The following is a 25,604-nucleotide window of genomic DNA, read 5'->3' as shown; positions in this document are numbered from 1 at the left end:
CAACAGAAGCATATTATGAGATAATGCATAAATTTTCCTGAAGGTTACTGAACGACATCTTAGTAAATTCAGTGATCAGTTTCTGAGAAAATGCAAGAGAAGAAAATTGAGCATTTATCATTTAGAATTCAGTTTATTGTGAGACAATAATCCTCTAATAAAAGCAGAGAAATGGTGCCAAATGCGAAGAAGAATAAACCACAGTGAACGTGTTCTTTATACTCAGAGTGTGGAAGAAAGAGGACATTTTTTGTTGGAGACAGAATTGTAACGATGATGTCTGTTTATACTGCTTTGAGGGCTAGCTATCACATCCTTGTATTGTGCTTGACTAGAAAATTTGATTTAAATTGTGTGACATCCGATCATTTGAGTCTGTGCATGCATTTTTTGTGAATATTTAATTTTATTTAATTCTGCGGCACCGATGGGTTAAATATTTGTTTTGTTAAAAGTATTTATGAAAGAGTAGGAGTGTGGGACGGTGGATGATACGAAAGAATTTGCTTTTATTTTTCTCATTAAATACAAATATTTTAATGTCTGAAACAATTTGTGTATACCTATTTACAATTTTCAACATTTCATTAACTACTGTAAGTGATACACACTTACTGCTCAAATATTCAGTAACCCGTTTGCTTAGTGTTCTGTTGACTGTGTCTACTTATCGTGGTGGTAGCACCAATAAATCCTAACTAGTGCTGTCAATATTCAAATAAGGAGGTATATACTATAATATTTGAACCCCACAATTCATCAGCGTGCAAGTTAGTGGCAAGAGTTTGCTTTTAGATATTTGAGACGCTAAGAACAGTTAAATTACCTGGAACATGAATTGAATAAAAATTTACTTGGATATTATCCATCGTCTAGTAAATATAAAACGTAAAACGACGTTTCGGAGATGGGACTCTATCTCCGTCTTCAGGTTCCTACAAAGTTGGGCCCACTAGATAGAGCTAATCCCTATCTCCGTCGAATAAAAATTTCCTTGGATATTATCCATCGTCTAGTAAATATAAAACATAAAACGACGTTTCGGAGATGGGACTCTATCTCCGTCTTCAGGTTCCTACAAAGTTGGGCCCACTAGATAGAGCTAATCCCTATCTCCGTCGAATAAAAATTTCCTTGGATATTATCCATCGTCTAGTAAATATAAAACGTAAAACGACGTTTCGGAGATGGGACTCTATCTCCGTCTTCAGGTTCCTACACAGTTGGGCCCACTAGATAGAGCTAATCCCTATCTCCGGACTCTTCACCATCGTCGAGAAGTTTTAGATTTGGAACATGAATTATTGTTGTGAATACTTAAAAAGGGAAATTTTACTGTCGCCGAATCCGTCATGCTTGGTGTCGCAATATCAGTGGATTTCTTTTGTATGTATGAAACATTTAATACTTCTAATATGTGATATTCAGTATTCAGCTCTCGTACGTATACGGACGTTTGGTTCTAAGAGAACTAAACTAAAAACTGTATGAAGTAGAGAATATTGCATTTTTGAATATTTGTGACAGCATTAGTCCTAATTACTGGCAATTAAATTTTTCCATCTTTTCTGTATAATGAAATGAAATGAAAATCTGAAACTTCTGCCTAGCTTACAGTGAGATTTATAGTCGTTTCAAAATTCCATAGACCACCGTGATCTAAATCATTGAATTGACGTTGCTAGATTATAGCACCAATTAAAAAGCTAGGAATGTGTCACATTTTGTCATGTAGCTGGACTGCCTGCGCTGTTAGATTCAGTCATCCCGAGTTGTAGGTAACCATCCAGGGTGTAACCAAACAGCTCGAAATCATACCTGTATAACACAGATAAGACCCACTGTTAATTTATTGGGAAGGATCGTCACAATGTGGATTTTATTGTAACACATTCGCTGCCAAAATTAGAAGCTGTCAGTCAAGCGTGCGTATACTCTCAGAGTCGGGGAATGTATACCATCTCTCAGATCATTCTTGAAAATATTTTAAGATGGCTGTATTCTGGGTTGTAACGCTGTGCCAAGGTTAAAAATATGGAGAACCTAACCTCTATCATCACATGTAATGACATGGTGCTTAGACACAGGGATAACCCACTTGAAACCACTGTGTGTGCCACAGTTGACACTCTGAGAAAATTGTTGGACAAAATTTTGTTTCAAAGAAACTAATAACTAAATATGATTTGTAGCTTTCGCAAAATTCAATAAAATCTTCTCAGTCGATCAGCCGCGTCAAATTTTAACCAGTTGACGTGGCTGATTGCCCGAGAAGATTTTATTAATAACTAAATTTCTAATGAAATGTTATTTTCTATGTGGATATGTTGAGTTGAGAATGGGATTTGTGTTCTTGCGTGCAGAATTGTATAAATTTGCCTTGCGACAGCCACATATCTGCATTACAAGCTGAAGTTGAACAGTGTTTCAGAGGTTCATCATCAGGACGATGAGTGAATCACCCTGATGATGGTGGCAGTGTGCACTTCTCAAATGTTGGTCAACTTCTACAAGATTGCATATTTAAATATCCCAGAAGACTGTCATATTCAAAATAAAACTGTTTTTGAGAAAAAAAGCAATATTTTACACAGTTACCCGTAGACATTGTGCACTAGCCTTCTACTGTAATGTTCTTTACTGACTTGTGTGCTCATTTAAATGAATTAAATGTTAAACTGCAAGGTTTATGGAATGCAGATGACATTTTATTAATTATCATCATGGAATTTAAAAAAGAAACCTCTAAATTTTCAGTGTGACTTGAATGGTTATACACTAAAATATTTTTCTTAACTGAATAGGCATCTGAATGATCTGGATATAATTGAGAACCCGTAGATGAAAGATTTGAAAATTTTCTTGGATATAATTACTGTAGCAGAATAAAACTTTTCCTCGATATTTTCAGATTTAGACGTCTTGAGGGAACAGTGAAGTGTTTTCACTGTCCTAACATTGTACTTTATTATGCTACCTTTGTAGATTCAAAATACCCGTGGCGTTTCACTAACATTTTGGAAGTGACCCGTCACGTCAGTTTTAACGTCGAAATGGAACTAAGTTTCCAGCTGGCTCATTATAGTGTGGAAAGCTTTTTGAACTGAAAAAGCTTATTGAAGAATTGGAATGTAAATATTTAGAAGAATTTTCATCCAAAACAGATATTACATTTGAAGATGAATTGACAAAAGCCTTGAACATTTTGCCAGAAACATTTCATACTCTCAAACAGTCTGCAGTGGTGGTAAGAAAAATTCATTTTCATACGCTCATGAAAGTTTTTTTTATTTTTATGCGATGAATTATATGAAAATTTATTTTATAAATAGATTTATTATTGAAGCTTTTGTGTATAACAACATTTGCTACTATGAATCATCAGAAAACTTCCCACTAGCTTGATAACTAAGAATTGAAAGTAAAATACACTACGGTATTATTATTATTATTATTATTATTATTATTATTATTATTATGTAGTGTTCTGTCTGACGACAGGTCCATATGAACAGGATCCTTCGATCCTTTTCTCGGACTGGGACCTGTTCATATACGTTCTTGGCAGATGATCCAGAAGTGGTTTGCCATTGCCTTCTTCTGTGTGTGAATGGAGTAATTGTTGGGATGCCACTGAGAAACCGGGGAAGGCCCCGGAGGAAAACTCCGTGTTGCCTAGACCACGGCCTTGCCCAACACAAGTTATAAATTCGGGCACTGCCGGGAATCGAACCCGAGACCCCAGGATTACAAGGCCAGCGTTCTAACCGCTAGACCACCTCATCTTATTATTATTTAGTGTTCTGTCTGACGACAGGTCCATATGAACAGGATCCTTCCATCCTTTTATTGGACTGGGACCTGTTCATATACGTTCTTGGCAGATGATCCAGAAGTGGTTTGCCATTGCCTTCTTCTGTGTGTGAATGGAGTAATTGTTGGGATGCCACGGAGGAAAACTCCGTGTTGCCTAGACCACGGCCTTGCCCAACACAAGTTATAAATTCGGGCACCGCCGGGAATCGAACTTATTAATAGTTGTGGGCACACAACACTAATGCATAATTATTTCCTCAAGTTTTGGCACATACATTTAAGAGGTCTGACATCCCTTTCCTATGCTTCACCAAGAATTTAATTAACTTTCCTGTAGTGAGTTGAATGCATTTCACGTACCTATAAATATGGTAAAGTTGTAGTATTTGTGCTCTAGTAAGCTGGGAGTAGTAGCTGGTAACGAGTTCGGTAGTGGTGCAGCCCTTAGCCGGATTTTTCCACTCAGGCCGGATGATGTCCTGTAAGCCAGCTTGATGAATCAGATAGTTCTGATCTTCCTGTGTTCAGAAATAGAGTTAATGTGTTAGTATATGACTTGAGGCTTTCGCAGTGACTAGATGCAGTAAAATCCTCTCGGGTGACAAGCCGTGTCAAAATGGAGCCATAGTCCAATGTTTCTCTGTCTGTGAAACAGACTGTGGCTCCATCTTGATGCGGCTTGTTGCCCGATTGCATTTACTAAATGTGTTAGTAGTTTCAGATCTGGTTTGTATGATATGACTTATTGAAACTTTTGTTTATTTGTGAAAACATTTTTTGAGCGTAATCACTTTGCCCGTCTGCTCTTCAGTATATGTTGACTTGCACATCTGAGCAACATGTCTTCATGCATAATTTCCATTACTGTAGATGCATACAGAACTTAAAAATCTGTACTCCTCCCCCAATATTGTCAGGGTGATTAAGTCGAGAAGAATGAGATGGGTGGGGCATGTAGCGCGCATGGATGGGACAAGAGGTGTGCACCGGGTATTGGTTGGGAAGCCTGAGGGGAAGAGACCGCTGGGGAGATCTAGACGTAGATGGGAGGATAATGTCAGGCGGGATCTATGGGAGATAGGAGTTGAAGGAGACTGGATTTTGTTGGTCCGGTGGAGGGCTTTGGTTAGTTCGGTGATGAACCTTCGGGTTCGGTAAGCCATCTGGTTGGTTGGGTCCACTGTTTGGGAAGCCTGAGGGGAAGAGACCACTGGGGAGACCTAGACGTAGATGGGAGGATAATGTCAGGCGGGATCTATGGGAGATAGGAGTTGAAGGAGACTGGATTTTGTTGGTCCGGTGGAGGGCTTTGGTTGTTTCGGTGATGAACTTTCGGGTTCGGTAAGCCATCTGATTGGTTGGGTCCACTATTTGGGAAGCCTGAGGGGAAGAGACCGCTGGGGATGGGAGGATAATCTCAGGCGGGATCTATGGGAGATAGGAGTTGACGGAGACTGGATTTTGTTGGCCCAGGACAGGGTCCGGTGGAGGGCTTTGGTTAATTTGGTGATGAACCTTCTGGTTCGGTAAGCCATCTAGTTAGTTATAGATGCATGCAGAATTAGTGGGAAATCCTCTTGGAAGGCCGAGAAGGAGAATGAAAAGAGACATTTAGTATGGATCTTTGGGAACGTGACTCTGAGGATCGAAGTTAGATGATGGGCGTTGGTATTGGTGGTGTTGAATGACTGGATTCTGCTCCCAGACTATTTTATAATTACTGACACTGACGTTTGCTTCTTAGGAGATTTTCTGTGCGGAAATGTGTCTGTTGTCCAGGGTAAGCTTCTCAGCTTCATTACAGTTTTTATAAGAGGGCATCAAAAGTTGGCATTTACAAATTGAAAAAGTACAGGCACTAACATCGCAGATGCAGCAAAATTATGATACGCACACATTTCCTTACTTGTTAGTACCATCTAATATGTCAACATAAGAAATTTACCAGTTTTTTATGCTTGGGAACATTTTATGAGACAAACAGCTCAACTTTTATGTGTGGACTTTTGTTTTGTTTGTACAAATATCATAAAATTTTTCAATTTATCATACGTACGTATTCCAGCAGTGTGATAACATAATTTGTACAATCTTTTTACCAGACGTATAATTGCGGGATAAGGGAATGAAGATATTTACCTGTAGAGTTTCAAACTTCATTATGATATCAAAATCTACTTGGCATGGAGTGCAAAAGTGGGTGATTGGAGCCCAGTGCATGTCAAATGGATCTCCTTTCTGTTGGACATTCACCAGATACTGCACAAATTCTGAGAATGTTGGCCAGCGAGGCTTTTTAGGTGTAGACTTGTTTCGTGATCCTTTGACCTAAAACGTAAGAAGCAATTATATTAAACCAAATACAGCTTCAAAATTAGCATAGCCTTTTTCCAAATTTAAAACAATACCGAATTGCGATATGAATCAGGTTTTAAGAATTTTTAATTTCTGAGGCAGTTTATTGAACTTTTTATAATATCGATTTTGTTCCTACATATTTGACTTCTCATAACTTCAAGAACTTGTAAATTTTTATCCAGAAAGTACAGAATTATTAAATAAAATATAAAATTTGATTTAGATTTTAATACACTGTGGAGAATGTTGTATTAGAATTTCATACGTAGAAATGAATAGCAAACACCAATAAGGACATTTTTAAGGAAAACCCAAGTTACAAATATAGTCATCACATAAATAACAAGCCTTCATAACTTGAGCGGTAATTAATAATATGGAAGGGGGGTTAGTATAAATGGGGCATTCATTATCCAAATAACAGTTTCAAGATTAATTTTTTGTTCCCCCCCTCCCCCCAAGTCTTTTGAGAATAGGGTAGGTTGCCTTTCGGGTTTAAACGTTAAAAGAATGGAAATGCGTCCATATGTACTTTTGCGTTTGGTGTATGTGTTATCCTTATGAAAGAAAACTGCGTAATTAATAATATCATGTGGTTCTTACAGTCTGCTTTAAACTCTGAGGGATTGAAATGGGGAGTCATAACAAAATATTTGGTGGCATTGGTCAGGTACTCAGTAATTATTTGTGTCTCCTTTTCAGAAATAACATTATCGTAGGTCCTTCTTGGTTGACGGACTCTGTTTTGCGTAGTTGCATGAATTGAACCTGCCTTGAATTTATAGAATGTTGTAGATGAAAATTGAAATTGACGAGATGTCAGTGTGAAAATGCTTAAAGAATTTATACTTTGCTACAAGCATAAATGGATAAAATTCTTTCTAAGATATGGCATCTACAGTTACATATTACCAGATGCTCAGACTCGTGTTGAAGGAGGATTTTAATTTTTGTAATTTTGGTGTAATGTAACTATAGGACACAGATGCTTAAATAATTTTTATGGATATTAAGTTGGTCCTTAGTCCTCAGGTTGTGGATGGTGGATACATCATCAGATGTTGAGAGCTGGTGGAAATATATTAAATAAGCTGTCATAAATGTTCTTCCAGGTTGTGGATTGGGTGTGGGGATGATGGCCTTGGAGTGAACAGAGTAACAGTCTTTGAAAAACATGAAAATTAATAGGAAGATGGGTGTCTTCCGGGTTGTAGCACCATTAAGTCTAGTAGAAGTTTACTGTTTCATCGCTCTGTTGATGTAGGCAGCGGGGACCTCTGAAACGTCGGTAAACTTGTACCAGACTACACAGAGCTACAACGCAGAAGACGGCCATCAACTTAAACACCGCCATGAGAACCTCAGATCCTACTTAAAAGTAAAGTTTGTCCCACTATACGCCATGTAGGCGCTTGGGGTGAGAGGAGGTATAGCTCCTCCCTTTCTTGACCTCGGCACTAGATGGGGGTGAGTGGTCAGCATCACGTCCCGGGAAAGGACCCCGGTACCCATTGTAGAGGAGGCTGGGTGGGCCCCAGAGCCGGTCTGGACGCAGAGGCTAGAGGAAAAATCCTCTGCCCCCGTCGGGGATCGAACCCCGGTCATCCAGCCCGTAGCTAGTCACTATACTGACTGAGCTATCCCGGCTCATTCAGATCCTACTTCAAGAGTGCACAGGATAGAAGTCCTTGAAAGAACCTAGGTGATACTTGAAGGACATGAGAATTAGTGTTACTTGGATTGTTTTTATTAAGATGTATTGTAGTAAAATGGTTTTTGAAAGTGAGAGGTAGACCCAAGTAACTCAGGAATAAGTCCAGTTATGAGATTTGGTGTTAGCGGTGTTCAACCTTTGGATTTTGCTACCACAGTATTAGGTCAGTTGCTGTTTTTGTATATGCCTTACTCAGAAGGTGACATAACTAAAAAAGTCAGTTCATAAAATAGAGGGTTGAGAATTGTATATATTTTACCTTCTGCTTGTTTTTACGATATTTAAGTATGATTTCATTGCCAAGCTTTTGATGCAAGGTGTGAGGCAGTGAGAACTGAATCTTGTCTCTGTACGCCGACAGCAGTCGCTCCAGAGGATGTCGTACGATGAGGAAAGCTACAGAATCATTGAGGGCTTGTTGCAGTGCGTGGAGCGAAGGTCTCGGGTAACGACGTCGTGCTAGGTTCAGAGGCACTAATTTGCTGTTTCTTAAAAATTTTGGGTTGTACCCCGCCAAGATGTTGAAGTTGTACATCCATGATGTAGAAGCTGCTTTGAATACATTGCACCATACCAGATGGTGTGGTCGGTTCACTAGAAATTCCCATGGGTTGGGACGGTGCAAAGAATCATTTCCGTAAACATCCAAATCCAACTTTGCGCAGACTTGCTTCAGGTGATGCCGCCTTTGCACCATTCTCGCTTCAACTTCAGACATCCAGTATGACATTGCTTCGTGGCTTAAGCTCCAGGAATTGTTCTGCATCAAGAGAGAAAGTACTTTCATCAGTAATGAACAAAAATATTTAAAGTTTCAGTAGCATTCTTAAACATTGCTATGGTTCATGTTGACAAGTTGTGAATTTCTATTGCATTAATGTTTTTTTATTCTAGGGTACCCAGACTGTGGGGGGCCTTCAGCAGTAGTTCTTGTAATCCATGGGATGTTAAGGCACCAACCTTTTTTAAATTAATGTAAATTGGAAACTATGAATTATTTATGTGTACTAAGTTTTTTTTACAGTGTTCTATGAAGCATTCTCTCAAAACATTAATTTTTATCATCCAGCATTGAGTTTAAAGAGCATTTTGTTGCCAGTAACAAGTAGATTAAGGGTCCGTTTAATGCAGATATAAGGGATTTAAATGCAAGTGTTGAAAGTAACCTTGTCAAACATCCTTGTGATTGAGGTTAGTTTTCACTTGGTGCAGTTGTCAAACTTTTGGTTGCATGTGAGAATAGAGTACTCTGAATTGGCATCATAACACTGAAGTATTTAATTCTACTGCACCCAGCATGTCTGTGTGAGCATATATGCTTTATATAAAATCAAAATACAGAAATTGAATGTGGAACGACCGTGTGATAGTACAGTATTAGACGTTCGGCAGGACAAGAGCTATGACCTTGAGATTTGCAGTTCGAACAGTGGGTGGGGTGTACGCGGAGCTCAGTTACGAGCGAGCTGTGACCGAGTTCACTTCGTGTGTTGAATTCTATTTCAATAACATTGGCCCATTTATAATTAGGCCTATCATTTTCACAGTTTTGATAACTATGAAAGATGGTTCGAAACGAAGTTAATTCCAAACCTTACGCCAAATTCGGTATTAGTCGCTTACTATAATGTACAACTCAATCCGTCTCCAACTTTTTCATCTCGAAAAAGTGCTATTGTCGACTGGCTTTCAGATGGTAGCATTCCTTTCAGTGACCGAATGTGTAAGCCCGAATTGTATTCTCTAATTAAACTGCGTAAGCCACGTTTCAAAACATTCAAAATTGATACTCTACTGGCTGAACATGGCCACTCTGTCCTTCGCCTGCCGCCATATCACCCAGATCTTAATCCGACTGAACTGATATGGGGATTAGTCAAACAATATGTCGCCGGAAAGAATGTCAGTTTCCGCCTAGATCATGCTATGAAACTAGCTGAGGAAAAGTTTAGTATCATCACAAAGGAAGAATGGAGCTCGAGGTGCAACAATTCCTATCAGCGCGAACAGAATTACTTGCAGTTGGAACCTATTATTGACGACGTTTCGGAGCAAATTATAGTTAACTTGCAAAACGACAGTGATACCAGCAGATGTAGCAGTAGTGAGGAAGAGGCGAGGGAGGAAGAAGGTGAAGGGGGAAGTAAGTGGAATAAAAGCTTTGTAAAATGTTCATCAGCCACTGGACGTAATTCATTCTGCGCTCATGTTTTTGTGTTTAGTAGTACGGAGAAACTACGTGCCCCACCACCGCTAGCAGACAGCGTACTTACCCTCCCTCAAGCGCATCTCACAGCTCTCGTCTTACCGAACAAGTAATACCATTGTACGTGAAATTTAGAGCATAGTATCGACAAAGTAGCATTAACCATCTCATAACACGAGTAACCTTTTAATTAATACTGCTGTGTGTATTTTGACAGTGAAAATGAGAAAATTAGTTAATTATTAGTTTGTGAAAACAGTTTGATGAAAATTCAGGTTCTTAAAAACCGTAAAATGCGTGGGAAAGAGGTTAGGTTGGGAACAATGCTTGCTTAGCAGAGCAATGGATGTCGCCTTGCGCTTCGCGCAGGCATTTTTTTCTAAAAGATGGCAACTGCAGTGTTGGCAACAACAATTGAAAAAAGAAACTTTATGAATTCATGTGGCTTCTCCCTGAAAGTTGAATTTATAAATTATATAGTCAAGTGGGCATTTAGGTTCCAATATTCGTTCATTTTATGCACTTTAAAAAAAATTGGTATGCCTGGTTCCTAATAATTAAACCGATCTTGCGTACACAACGCGTAGCTGTAATTGGGAAACAGTACCCCATAAACTGTAACTGGGGATGTGCTTACATTAACGAGGTTGTTGTCTTTCTTGAAATCATTGCTATTGGCGGGAAATTATCCCATCATGCACTTTGATGTTTGGGAGTTGAAAACAAAATGGTTATGATCGCTTTGGCTGAAGGTTTATGTGATTAGGGATAAGCGGATCGTGCCCCTTTTGAGCAAAAACCCTGGAATTTGCCTTGCAAATGAGGAAAAGCACGGAAAACCTTAGGTAGCCGAACGGTGTTGTACAATAATCCTCGCGTCGTTTTAGACGCCTTGTTACGAGTAGCTTCGGCAGACTTGCTGAGTCTTGGGTGACTTCAGACAGCCCGTGCCTTCCAACTTTGTTGTTCCATGCAGCAGCTGCTTGGGGTCGAAGCTCTCAGTTAACGCGCAGACGTGGTCAGCGAAAAATTGAGTCCACACGTCGTCGTGAATTTGCTTGCTGCTAACGTACCAAGGCAATGCATCACATGAAGGCTCCAGACGTGACTCCGAACATCGGACTTAATAAATACAGATTGGGCATGCGCAGTCCATCGTATGACGGATGAGTTGCTAGTAAAGCCCACACTATTGACAAGGAGTGGACCAAGCACGTCCGATCTTTGAAATGTCTTTCTTACTACGTGATTCGAGTCAGCCGTGTGTTGAGGGTCACGCCAAGATATACAGTTCTGTTTTGGAATGAACACGGTGCAATCTCTTTTAGACTGTTGATAACATGACCTCCAGTCCCGAAGCCAGTAATCAGGCTTCATACAAATCTCCAAATAACTTACTAGGAGAGCCGACTTAGCTCGAGATGGCGAGGGAATGTTGGTATGACTGAAGAGAACTAGGGAAGCAAGTCTCCCTGAGTTACATCAATCTGATGCTATGCCGCGTAGTCGTGGCGTTTTAAACGTACGGCAGTGAACATAAGGATTCGGTTTTCACCAAGTATTCCTATTAAATATTAAAATATTTTATATATTATATTAAGGAATTTTATTGTGGTTAGACTGACAAGATTTAAACAAATATATATTTATCACAATATGACGCAACTTTATCAGCTTAAGACGGGGAGTTTATGAGAAATTAACCTTTGTTAGCGAAGGAGGAGGTGATTAACGTTGCAGTTTAAACTATCCCGCTCTACAAAAAAACTAAATAAAATGGAACATTTAAAAAAATATTTATTTATTATCTTTGACTATTAAAGTAACCAATGACATATTGTAGTGGGAAAAGAAGATCATCTTCATTTGAAAAATAGCAATGTAAAGAAAAATGTAAATTGCATCGTCTCGCCCCATATCTGGGGCAAAATGGGGCTGTTCTTCAATTACTTATTTTTCATACAAAGGACACAAATATGCACACTTGTTACATTTTCCTCGTCTTCCCCCGCGCAAGTTCTTTCGTTGTTAATCCAAATAATCTTCTTCAGAAGTAGAAAACACTGTCTGCCTTGGTCCTAAGGAAACGTTTGTTCCCTTGTGTGGATTCTTTTTCGCACACTTAACTTTCCTTTCTAGAGTAGTTTGAGGTACCATGAATGTCCTCCTATCACCTCGTCGACATTGCAACTCCACACTGACGCTGAGTTTTACTGACATAGTTACGAATCATTGTCTAAAATGCAAATACAACATTAGGACTGTCGTGTTAACACTTTTACCCCAATTCTTAATAATTATAAAACTGAAATAGTTGAAAATATTACGTAATTTTCTTTCGGATGTTATTGAATTTTCGTGATATAATTACCAATTCCTAATTCACACAGCCAATTCTATGCTGTTTCCATTATTTTGTCAGATATTTATAAACCCCCGACATAATACTGAGTACACTGATTGTAAATGACCACCAGATTAGATCAGCTGAGGTAAAATTCAAAGACATCGAAGTGTTGCTTACATTTGAGTATTTTCACAAGCGTAAGTTTCTTCTCAGACAAGGAAAGGAAGTAGGTGATTAGTTCCAAGCACTACCAATTGAAGGCAGCACTTACTGTCTGAAATATAGGGGGTCTTACGAGTACGCCACTCTCCCCTACTGTGAATCGGTGAAATTCCATCGCATGGAGATGTGAGGCTTTGAATCGGCGCGCGTATTTACGAAGTTGGAGTTAGGAAGGACTTCCTGCAATTGTTACAGGTTCAGATTTAGCGGACACTTCATTAGAATTCCTTGAGAGATGACTTACAGGCGAGAGGACGAGGTACGATCGGAAAGTTTCCAGACTGCGCCTATAAAAACCCGTACACTTATCTCAGGTATTAAATTCATCCATCACCCTCGAAGTAGTTCCCCTGGGAGTGAACACAACGATCCCAGCGCCGCTGCCAAGCCTGGAAGCATCCCTGGAAATCTTTCTTTGTCAGCCTGTCAAGCACCATCTGCGATTTTGCCTGAATCTCTTCTATCGTCTCAAATCTCCTTCCCTTTAGCTGAATTTTCATCTTTGGGAAGAGGAAGAAGTCACACGGAGCTTAGAAAGGAAGTTGGGGTCGGTTCTTGCAAGATCTTTGAGCTCCTGACAAACGAGAAGTCAAGTCGATTCTGCTTCTGGTCCTCAGACAGGATGCGTCGCATGTGGAGTTCTTCCTTTAGAATCAGCTGACAGGTCCCATAGCCTATCCCAACAATGTCGCACAAGTCGTTGATGGTACGACGTCGATCTTCGTGAATGGCCTGCCGAATCTTCGTAACATTTTCGGGCGTTGTGCTCTAAGATGGTCGTCCAGAACGCTCGTCATCATCGACAGAGGTTCGGCCATTTTTAAAACGTGAATGCCACACAAAAGTTTGTGCACGACCCATTGCGGACTCCCCAAATGCTTGCTTTAGCATTTCATAGGTTTCCGTAGCCGTTTTGGCGAGTCTTTGGCAAAATTTGATGCACACGCCATTCCGAAATCGCAGGAGGGTCGGTGCAATGCACTACCAAAACGCCCGTAACTAAGAAAGAAATGCTAATTCGGTGATGCCGGCTGGCACACTGATTCACTATGAACGTAGGCCGCACCCCCTAGCGGCAGAAGCTCGTACTACATCCGGTTCGCCCGCTATTGACACAGTCTTGAAACTTTCCGATCGCACCTCGTAATGACACTTCGGCGAAAAAGAGACGATCTTACTGCAAAAGTGCGGACTTGCAGTTTATGTTCATTGCTTATCAGAACTTATTCAACAAAGAGGCTCGTGAGTATATTTCAGAAATTTTTTTTTCCTCCGTCCGCTACAAACAGAAATTGCGTGATCATTTTCAACATTACGTCGCGTTAAAATTACGCGTGACCCGTACACATAGACAAATAAAGATTTCAGAAGTAAAAGTGAAAAGGTTGTTATTAATACGTAGGCTTCTACTCGCTTGTACAACTGTTTTGAACAGATTTTCATAAGTAAAATACGCACGAGACATCCTTTGCATTAAAATCGAACGTATGAATTGAGTATGCAGGTTATTATGTCATTTATACTTTTAAATCGATGGTAAAAATAAGTTTGTATCTGATGCATTTTAGATGATGCAAGTTCATGACATATGCAGGTGACCTCCGGTGTCTGCTGCAGTAGGAATGTACATAAATCCGTGTGGCGAGGGATATCAACCCTCTAAATAATTCAAGCGTGAGTTTTCGCTCGTGCATGGCACCGTTGGTGTTAGGGTCACTGACATTTTGATTAAAACCACTTTCTTTATCCTGTTATTGCCGTATATATGAATATAAACAGTATAACGAAGTCGAAATTCTTATTTTTAATCTTACATAAAGCGACTTGCTAAAAAAAATAAGTATTTTTTTTAATTCGGGATGTTCGCAGTTCGAATGTCGCCCGAAAGATGGCATCAGGAGTGAAGTTTTTGTGATTTCACTTAGTCTTTCCAGGTCAAATGAGCGGACAGATACGCCTAGAACGGCAATGGAATATCCGTTTCCGATAGCGTGCATCCACATTGCTGTGTTATCTTGTCACATTTTGTAGGTGTGACAAATCTGGCTTCCACCTTGGAACATCATCGACTGTGTATCCGCGAGCAAAAATGTCGTAAGCGACTTAAAGCGTTAAAACACCCCACGATCGATTATTTTTTCAGTTTGCGACTGTGATTTCGTGTTTTGCGCGGTGTAGCCATCATAGTGAACACAAACCAGTTTATCCTTTAAGTTTCGACGAGTCGTGGGCCCTCTTTCGAGAGTAAACCCATGATTCTAGTAATCGATGTCGACCTGAAGCACAGGATATTATCTTTAGCGTTGGCATGAACGTAGAACTTGGTAAAATCCATTGTTTGGTGAAAATAAAATATACTTAACATCACGAAAGGGTACAAGCGATGAATTGTATCACATAACAAATAGCAAAATTTTATTAGAATCTTTCGATCACACAGCACAATTTTCAGGCGCAATGTATATGTGGTCTTGAGGATGTTGTTTCATGTGTCGTATGTAAAAATGGTTGAAAACGTATTAGTATCATGTTAAAATTAAGAGTTTATGAGTTAAATCATTACGTAAAAGTCGAAGATGAACATTGGGTAATGTTGCCACTGAACTTACGTACAGAAATCACGACAATGTCATAGTGTGCTTCATATAAATAACGTATAGGATCGATTTTTTCCTCCGTGGCATCCCAACAACTACTCCATTCACACACAGAAGAAGGCAATGGCAAACTACTTCTGGATCATCTGCCAAGAACGTATATGAACAGGTCCCAGTCCGAGAAAAGGATGGAAGGATCCTGTTCGTATGGACCTGTCGTCAGACAGAACACTAAATAATAATAAGATGAGGTGGTCTAGCGGTTAGAACGCTGGCCTTGTAATCCTGGGGTCTCGGGTTCGATTCCCGGCGGTGCCCGAATTTATAACTTGTGTTGGGCAAGGCCGTGGTCTAGGCAACACGGAGTTTTCCTCCGTGGCATCCCAACAATTACTCCATTCACACACAGAAGAAGGCAATGGCAAACCACTTCTGGATCATCTACCAAGAACGTATATGAACAGGTCCCAGTCCGAGAAAAGGATGGAAGGATCCTGTTCATATGGACCTGTCGTCAGACAGAACACTAAATAAATAAATAAATAATAAATAGGATCGAGTGGACCTGTTCTTCATGAACCGAAAATCCTTTACACCTAATAATACTATTACCGTAGTATTAAGAAGACAATTCTTATACGTTTTACGTGTAATTTTTAATTTGCAACCATACAATTTTAATTTTTTAATTGTATTTAATTATTCAAGTCGTAAAACTCTTTATTTTAACAATACATTAATATGTTTGCAACCACACACACACACACACATATATATATATATAGCCTGAAGATGGTCAAATGTGAGTGAAACATGTAGCTCTTTGTACTAAAGATTCTAATAAACTTGTATCTTTTGTTGTGTTAGACCCTCATAGTGTATCCGCGAATATAACATAAATGTCAATTCTATGAATAAAACTTCTGGAGTTAATTCTGTCGGTGTGATTGGTTAATTATTTTTTCGATATTTTGTAAGTGAAATTTTAGCATTTGCTGATAGGAGGCAACGTTGATAAATATTGGACTCATTTCTCCTTTTGATTCAATAAAGTTGGGTCTCCACGAACGTCTTCGAATTTTGGGTGTGGCTGATACCGTGGGAGCAGGCAGTTTTCGTGGTTTTTCTCGGTGTCTGCATCCACTGAGATATGAAAGGATTTGAATCCTGACAGACTCTATGGAGTAGAATTCTTCCTAAGAAGGTGTTAATCGCTTAACTGATCAAGAAATCCCCATCCTTTTAAGTATCCTGAAAGTTCATTACCGTGTTCACAAGAGCATCCAATTTGACTCTTTGTGCCAGTTAAATCCAATCCACACGCTTTTTATATTTCTCAGCGAGCTATACTCACTTCGCCTTGCGTGCTACATGTATTGGTGACGTTAATCTCCTCGAGTGATGTTTGATAAAGGATAAAAATGTTGCCGTGTCCTCGTCAGCGAGAAAAATGCGCTGATGACGTATGCAGAGGTCGTCTCCGCGTTGCTGTAATCAGCTCTCAGCTTCAAGCCAGGCTCGAAATCAATATTTCACCGAAGTCTGTAGGTAGTAATGAAATCGCGTTCCAGGTACGGTGATTGGCCGTTCTTTGACTGAAGAATTAATGTGGAACGGTTTATTTTAGGGCGAGACAGACATTCTGCCCCCCGGACTGTAGGTACTCGGGTTTCTGGCTGAGCGACCAGAGTTCGGTTCCCTGCAGAGGCAGGTTACAGCGTCTAGACAAGTCCCGGGCCTCACACAGACACCGTGACTTTTCCACGCGGTTAAATGGGACACCCAGGGCTATGGCGTGGAGCTCCAGTTCCAAGTCTTCACCTTTACCATGGCCGATTTTAATGGTCTGGAGTGATTCGGTGCGGTACAGTTCGTTCACGTGCATAAATGTTTTGAAGGGTCCCGGAAATTATTCCGAAACTTTTATTTATTTTTGTATTTTTTTAAAGGAAATGACAGAGGTCACTTATAAGACCAGCGTCTTTTATTGTTTTTTAAAAATCAATAATGAAATTGTGGCCGCTACTCGTATAACAGCCGTCTCGCATTCTTCGTAGTTTGTATTGTTTCAAACTGGCAACTATCATTAACGTTTTTTTTCGTTTAAAGTCATTTCATGACTGGTCGATGACTCTCCTTGTCTACGCCCAGGGTAGCTACCATTTTCTAATTCCGTTCTTTACTGATATTACGGGGAAGACGTGTATTTTAATTCCGAGCACAAACAAAACGGGAAATGATACACTCCAATTTGAATTACATATACAGGGTGATCAAAATAAGACGCGTAAGCTTTAAACGTCGATATTTGTTGATGTTTTACAGTTGCAGTACTGATTCTGATATTACAGCAGTAATAAAGTTCTAGAAGTATCATTTACATACAGGAATGTTCATTTTAAACATGTGATCCCAGTGCAGTAGCCATTAATATTTTGTGTGTGATACTTAATTTGGAAAAAAAAAAATTTCAGTCTTTTAGAATAATGGCTGAATTCGATGTTTGTTTTAATGTGAACTACGGAGACATTTTGACTTGTTTTCGTGAGCTACTGTTTTGTATATGTGCAGTGTTTTCAAGCGATCTCGCAGTCTTTTCTCACTTTGTTGGTAAATTTTCAATTTTTAATCTTCTTTGAACGTCTTTGCAGTCAAATCTCACTTTAAATTTACTGTTCCGTAATAACGTAGCCGGTTACAATAATAATTTTAACACGAAACACGCTTTTCAGTACTGTACGCCATCTTGTTTACAATTAGTTACGTAATTTCCCGTTAGGGAGCATCATTGACCGATAATAATCAATTTCGGCTCAGTTCGTAATTAATACAGGTACTTAAAAGTAGTGCGTCCTTATTTATGACGATGTGTATACTCCACATACATTTTGCTGTTTATTGCTCGCCAAATATTATTTTGGTGGTCAAATAAAAGAGGATGAGGTTTGCTGGGCATGTAGAATGCATAGAAAGGAGAGAAGTGCTTACAGAATTTTAAAGGAAATAAACTACTTGAATGACCTAGCCGTTGAAGGGAGAATAATATTAAAGTGGGTCTTAAAATCGGGTGTGAACTATGTTGATCTGTCTCTGAGGGTTTAATTGTGAGCTGTTTTGAACACGGCAGTGAAACTTCCGGTTCCATGAAAGCCGGCCATTTTCCTGTATGCGCTGGTGGTAGATGCTCTATTGAAAGACGTAGTCCGCAATTGCCGGTGGTATTAAGCTGCAATAATTAGAGGGTTTAAGGTTTAAACTCGTGAAGAATGTGCGGCTAGGAAATAACTTCTTCTATTGATGTGTCCGTACGCTGTGAAGGTTAAGACGATGCATGTTAGTGGAAGTGTCGCCCGCACGAGGTCAGCACTTGTCTTGCATGCTTCGCTCACGGCTGCATCCCATATTGAACATTTTAAAGCGGATGTTCCCAAATTCGCATTGTTCGAATATCATCTGTCACACCATGAAAATGTGTAGCATGCCAGAAAATTATTATAAAGTGCTTATGTTCGTTACTTGAAAGGCAAAAGAGCTGATGTAGCTTAGTCGATACAGTGACTGGCTTCGACGGAGTTCGATTTCTGGAACGGACAAGGGATTTTTCTTTTAACTGTCGCGTTCAGATCGTCTGTTGGAGCCCAACCTGCCTCGTCTTCAGTGGGTAAAGTGGACGAGGCGTGCTTTTAAAAGCACCAGAGAGACTTTGAGTCAGATTTTGAAAATCCCTACCCCTTTCTCGATATATATATTTTTTTTCGAGTATAGGTTTTATTTCTCAATGTATATATTATGTATGCTGATATATTTGGTTCGTAATAATTGTACTCAGTTTAAGCAACTCGAGAATGGATTTTTATGAAACTTGATTGTTCCGCAGTGTTACCAACATTATTTTATTCGTTCTAATTTCGGTTGAGATGGAATGACAATAAGGGATATTTCAGGTGGAGAACCTTCATGTTTTCTTGACGAATGGTTAAGAAAGTGAGTGGTGTGCCAGGCATCCTGATAACCTGGGGAATTAACTAACCAATCACGCAGACGCGTTGGGAAATCCTTGATTACGCCATTGTCTAATCAGACGCTCAGTGGTCATTTTCTCCTGACAAATCTGACGTCACCGGTACTTGTAGGCAGGTAATTCCACGGAGCAGCGCCCTTCTTGAGAAAATTGACTTTTCATTGGCGGTTTGCGTAGAATAGGCCCAAAGAATTTCCCTAGAGGTAAAATAAATTCCCCGCAGTTGGCACTTCTGCATGTCACCAAAAGCTATTACGGTGATCAAATCGAATACAATGATTACAACACGCATTGAGGAGACGAGAAATGCCTGAAGGGAAGATATCACTTTGGATTGTTGGTGTTGATGGGAGGATACTATTAAAATGAATCTTGATAAGGAAAAGGTGTGATCTTCTTTGAGTTATGGACCATTGGTAGGCTGTTGTGAACACGGCAGTAATTTATTGGTAAAAGTTAGCGACTACTAGCTTGTAAACAATTACTTTATTGCGTGGCGTTAAACTTAACGAAAGTTTAAATTCTGAATCAGGAAGAGGTTTAATTATGCAGTACATTGGCCGTTGTTGCGTAAGACTGGCGGACTCGACCGGAACTACGTAACACCTTACATAATCGTATCGATTATCGAATATCGATAGAGGAGCGTGTTATTTGTTAAAGTAGAACGAAGCAAAACTTTTTGAAAGTAGGTTTGAGTGGCGGAGAGCTAGGCGGTAACTGATTCATTTGCCGACTTTAATATACGCGTACAGTTAACTGCTGTGTGTATCAACAGTAACTCTGCCTCGTATCGTAAGGAATAGCACGGTGGTCTAGCGGTTAGAACGCTGGCCTTGTAATCCTGGGGTCTCGGGTTCGATTCCCCGGCGGTGCCCGAATTTATAACTTGTGTTGGGCAAGGCCGTGGTCTAGGCAACACGGAGTTTTCCTCCGTGGCATCCCAACAATTACTCCATTCACACACAGAAGAAGGCAATGGCAAACCACTTCTGGATCATCTGCCAAGAACGTATATGAACAGGTCCCAGATAGAAGGATCCTGTTCATATGGACCTGTCCTCAGACAGAACACTAAATAATAATAAGATGAGGTGGTCTAGCGGTTAGAACGCTGGCCTTGTAATCCTGGGGTCTCGGGTTCGATTCCCGGCGGTGCCCGAATTTATAACTTGTGTTGGGCAAGGCCGTGGGCTAGGCAACACGGAGTTTTCCTCCGTGGCATCCCAACAATTACTCCATTCACACACAGAAGAAGGCAATGGCAAACCACTTCTGGATCATCTGCCAAGAACGTATATGAACAGGTCCCAGTCCGAGAAAAGGATGGAAGGATCCTGTTCGTATGGACCTGTCGTCAGACAGAACACTAAATAATAATAACATGAGGTGGTCTAGCGGTTAGAACGCTGGCCTTGTAATCCTGGGGTCTCGGGTTAGATTCCCGGCGGTGCCCGAATTTATAACTTGTGTTGGGCAAGGCCGTGGGCTAGGCAACACGGAGTTTTCCTCCGTGGCATCCCAACAATTACTCCATTCACACACAGAAGAAGGCAATGGCAAACCACTTCTGGATCATCTGCCAAGAACGTATATGAACAGGTCCCAGTCCGAGAAAAGGATGGAAGGATACTGTTCATATGGACCTGTCCTCAGACAGAACACTAAATAATAATAAGATGAGGTGGTCTAGCGGTTAGAACGCTGGCCTTGTAATCCTGGGGTCTCGGGTTCGATTCCCGGCGGTGCCCGAATTTATAACTTGTGTTGGGGAAGGCCGTGGGCTAGGCAACACGGAGTTTTCCTCCGTGGCATCCCAACAATTACTCCATTCACACACAGAAGAAGGCAATGGCAAACCACTTCTGGATCATCTGCCAAGAACGTATATGAACAGGTCCCAGATAGAAGGATCCTGTTCATATGGACCTGTCGTCAGACAGAACACTAAATAATAATAATAATAATAAGTATTGTAAAGAAACGCACATCCAAAACAAGTGGAAATTTGAAAATGTTGGAATGTACTAAGTCTAGCAACTGGTTCATCAGTATTTTTGCCTAATATTGCTGTTTTTCAGAACTTTCCAGAGCCAGCTCCGGAAACAAACCAATTGGGATTCAGTATTTTTCGTACTTCATTCACACGTTGTCCTGTTTGTCAGAAATAGAGAACAGTTTGGAATATCTTGACTTTATGAGAAAAAAAAGAAATAGTGACATCTTGAGATACCCCTGCGACAAAATAATGGAAAATTCTACGCTCTTCGGGACAAACAAAAGCTGTGTTTTCAAAATCATATGTCCAGACTGTGCTGATATGTTCTTTCGATATGAAATCGATTTATTGTAGATTAGTTCGTACAAAATAAAACAGTCAAGTTTTGGGGCCTTCAGAATTGACACATTTGTCGAGAAATACCTAATATTTGGACTTTACACATGTATTTTTGCATCATATGAACTCGCCTTTTCACAAGTTACTTCGCTTTAGCTAATTCTGTCAATAAATAAATGCAATTTTTCTAACATTTACTATTTTCGCCACCATATTGATTCGTCCCCGTGTGACATATTTGCTCCATACGCGGATACTAAAAACACGTAAAGACATTTAGAACTATAAGGCAATGGTCGTGAAATAAGTTTCGGATAAACATTTCCGGAAATGTTTTCAGACGAATTTGAGATTGTTTGTAACACGTGTTAAGTGAAAGTGAGCTCTTCGACTTCGAATTAGACGATCAGAATTCGACCAGTGACACTGCTGTCTGTCCAGACGACATTGAAGGTAAAGGAGGCCGGTAGTGAAGCTGGTCTCTTTGTCATCTCCTACTGTGGTCTGGACATTATGCGTTTGTTACACGAAGTACATAGCGAGAACGCATTATGGTCTGGTTGTGTCCGTCCACTCGATTCAACTCGAGAACCACTGGACGGATTTGGATACAATTTTATGTGGAGGTTGTGCTATTCTGCACGACCTCAAAAACATATTTTCAATATCCTACGAGCGGTGATAACAAGATGGCGGATGAGGAAAGTCATGAGGTGGACATTGAGGTGCTCCGATCTGGTGGCTAAATTGGGAACTATCGAACAAGGGGGTTTTAATATCTCTAAATACACTCTGCAAAGAACGCATGAGGATATTATGTGTATTTCAGCACGGAATGCACTTTACGAGCTTGTTTGATCCTTATTTCGGGGTGTGTGTATATTTTAAAGAAAATAAGTAACACGATCTACAGTTTATTTCATAGAGTAACAAAGTAACATTTTATTGTTATAAATATTGCTTTACTAAAAAAAATTAAGAGTTGTTTCCTTCACACTTTTGTACTTTATAGGTGTCTGAACTTCTAAATTTGTCGAGTAAACTGACCGTGGAGTCCCGTAATACAGATGCTGTGATGGTATTTTTAGGTTAAGTAACGACCACTTCTGTCTCGATAAAGGTTCGTGTAATCCTATAATTTGATGGTTTTTACTTGTTTAAACAATCCTAAGACAACAATAAATACCAGTTTTAATAAGTTTGGAAAGAGTATTCCATGTTGGTATACACATACAGTTGAACTCCTTTATAACGATCACGGTTATAACGAGATCTCGGCTATTGCGAGAAAACAGAGAACAGATGTTGGACATGAGCGATATCTCACGGTTAAAGCTATCGCGGTCGTTGAGAGCTTCACGGGTATAACGAGCAGTGGCTGAACTGCCTTACGAGGGACTAAGATCTTTTAGGGCTTTAACCCTTTATGACATTCTCCCCGTATCTCTTTCCACGTCCCTGCCGATAGCAATTTTTAACCCTCTAATCGATATTTGCAGTCGATGCCTTTGATTCGATTTCCGTTCTCTGAGTCTCATTTAGTGCCGTACTCTACTCGCGAAGAACATGGTCCTCGTTCCAGTGGTGTAGCGGGAATCCCCTCAGACCCTACGTGGCGGGGGTGCAGAATGACACAACCTCCACATCAAATTCTATTCAAATTCGTGTAGTGGTTCTCGAGATAAATCGATTGGAGAGATGAACGGACAGACAAGAACAGCTTATGGTACGTTCTTCCTGTGCAAAGATCGCGTAAAGTGACTTATTTGGCGGAAATGCTGTTTATGTTCGAAATTTTTCGGATAGCTTTATCGTTAATTTGATCTTTCGTTATCACAGATTTTATTCGAAAACTAAGAACATATCGAGCAATCGATATATTTTATCACAGTATCTGGCAGTGCTCTAAAGCGTGATTTCTGCAACATTGAAAGTGATAATTTGATTCTGTTGCGTAGGCCTATGAAAATCCGTCATAGATTTAGTTAAAACGATGTTTTCTCAAGTACCCCCACAGCAATAAATGAGTCCATTTCTTAGCCACAAAATTGTGCCTGATTCTGTGTCGTACCGTATGGGAAGAACGTAGATTCACAGAAATGTAAAACAGTGCTGAGAAGAATATTTGGATGGAAGACAGGGGAAATATCAGAGGAATAGAGAAAATTTTGTAATGAGGAACTTCCTAGTTTGTAGGAATTTCGTATTATTTTTCAGATAGTATCAGAGGATAAGATGAGAGAAAAATAATGAAAATAAATGCACAAAAATTTTTCGTCGGAAAACATGAAGATACTTCTTTTGAAGCCTTCGGTGTCGATGGGAGGATAATATTAAAATTGTTCTTAAATAAGATGTGAGGGTCTGGAATGGATTAAAGTGACTCAGAACAGGATACCCGGATCCCATAAAAGACGGAGAATTTCTTGTTGGTTTCTCAAGGACCGTGCTCCATGCAGTGGTGTATCTATTTTCTGGTTACCTTATGTTGTGGGGTAGCGCGCTGGTTCAGGCGGTCCACTCCCCCTTCGCCACCAGCGAAGATCAAGAATACTGCAGGGACAGTCGTGATCCCCGCCACGAGGAAGACACAGCGTCGGAGAATACGACAATAACGCGACGGTCTCATAACAAATGGCTCGGACACACAAAATGGAAGACTAGTGTTATTACAGACAGTTGTATGCTCTTATCGCTGATTGTGAGCTAGAAGGCATCAGGTCCATTGAGCAATGTTCTTGAGGGTACCCCGACCACGTGGTGAACCAGCAGCCTACATGGTAGCTGCCCGCTGTCACAGCCAGCTCCGTGACACTGCGCCAGGAACTACCGAGGAGATTCCACAAGTCGGTCGATCGACTCGGCTCACCGCGCAAGCGCGGATTTACTGCAGCACTGGCCATGCGGCATTAGAGACAGAAACAAAGGATGACGAGAGGGATGAGAGAAATTATGGTAAAGACGTGGAAGAGGACGAATGGTGGATGATATTACAAAAGATTCTTACACCACTGTCTGGGTCGTATGGCCAGTGTGGTCCATGTTCTTAAAGAGAATTACGAGAGAGAATGGATTTAGGCGAGTTGTAAGTTTGACTTTGCCACCGGGTCTCGGGTTCGATTCCCGGCGGTGCCCGAATTTATAACTTGTGTTGGGCAAGGCCGTGGTCTAGGCAACACGGAGTTTTCCTCCGTGGCATCCCAACAATTACTCCATTCACACACAGAAGAAGGCAATGGCAAACCACTTCTGGATCATCTGCCAAGAACGTATATGAACAGGTCCCAGTCCGAGAAAAGGATGGAAGGATCCTGTTCATATGGACCTGTCGTCAGACAGAACACTAAATAATAATAAGATGAGGTGGTCTAGCGGTTAGAACGCTGGCCTTGTAATCCTGGGGTCTCGGGTTCGATTCCCGGCGGTACCCGAATTTATAACTTGTGTTGGGCAAGGCCGTGGTCTAGGCAACACGGAGTTTTCCTCCGGGGGCTTCCCCGGTTTCTCCGTGGCATCCCATTCACACACAGAAGAAGGCAATGGCAAACCACTTCTGGATCATCTGCCAAGAACGTATATGAACAGGTCCCAGTCCGAGAAAAGGATCGAAGGATCCTGTTCATATGGACCTGTCGTCAGACAGAACACTAAATAATAATAAGATGAGGTGGTCTAGCGGTTAGAACGCTGGCCTTGTAATCCTGGGGTCTCGGGTTCGATTCCCGGCGGTACCCGAATTTATAACTTGTGTTGGGCAAGGCCGTGGTCTAGGCAACACGGAGTTTTCCTCCGGGGGCTTCCCCGGTTTCTCCGTGGCATCCCATTCACACACAGAAGAAGGCAATGGCAAACCACTTCTGGATCATCTGCCAAGAACGTATATGAACAGGTCCCAGTCCGAGAAAAGGATCGAAGGATCCTGTTCATATGGACCTGTCGTCAGACAGAACACTAAATAAATAAATAATAATGGATCGGAGGCCGG

General features: G+C 40.6%; 2 protein-coding genes across 6 annotated transcripts in view; one reads left to right on the top strand and one right to left on the bottom strand.

The window, feature by feature from the left end:
- Nucleotides 1-25,604, top strand: part of LOC110838717 (uncharacterized) — a 97,049-nt gene that overhangs the window by 48,314 nt on the left and 23,131 nt on the right. The gene's annotated exons all lie outside the window — the stretch shown is intronic.
- On the bottom strand, nt 490-24,454 carry LOC110838716 (carbohydrate sulfotransferase 11). The gene is made up of 5 exons (XM_022082207.2): nt 24,102-24,454; nt 8,148-8,648; nt 5,956-6,144; nt 4,177-4,334; nt 490-1,818 (listed from the first exon to the last, which is right to left on the bottom strand). Exons 1-5 carry the CDS (start codon nt 24,246-24,248, stop codon nt 1,728-1,730), a joined length of 1,086 nt encoding a protein of 361 aa, XP_021937899.1. The 5' UTR covers nt 24,249-24,454; the 3' UTR covers nt 490-1,727.

The sequence above is a fragment of the Zootermopsis nevadensis genome, unplaced genomic scaffold, assembly GCF_977971745.1.
Source record: "Zootermopsis nevadensis isolate Lab colony 2312 unplaced genomic scaffold, Znev_1.0 Znev_ptg000016l, whole genome shotgun sequence".
NCBI lineage: Eukaryota > Metazoa > Arthropoda > Insecta > Blattodea > Termopsidae > Zootermopsis > Zootermopsis nevadensis.
The sequence above is the reverse complement of the archived record's forward strand: the minus strand, read 5'-3'. Positions and strand labels throughout refer to the sequence as shown.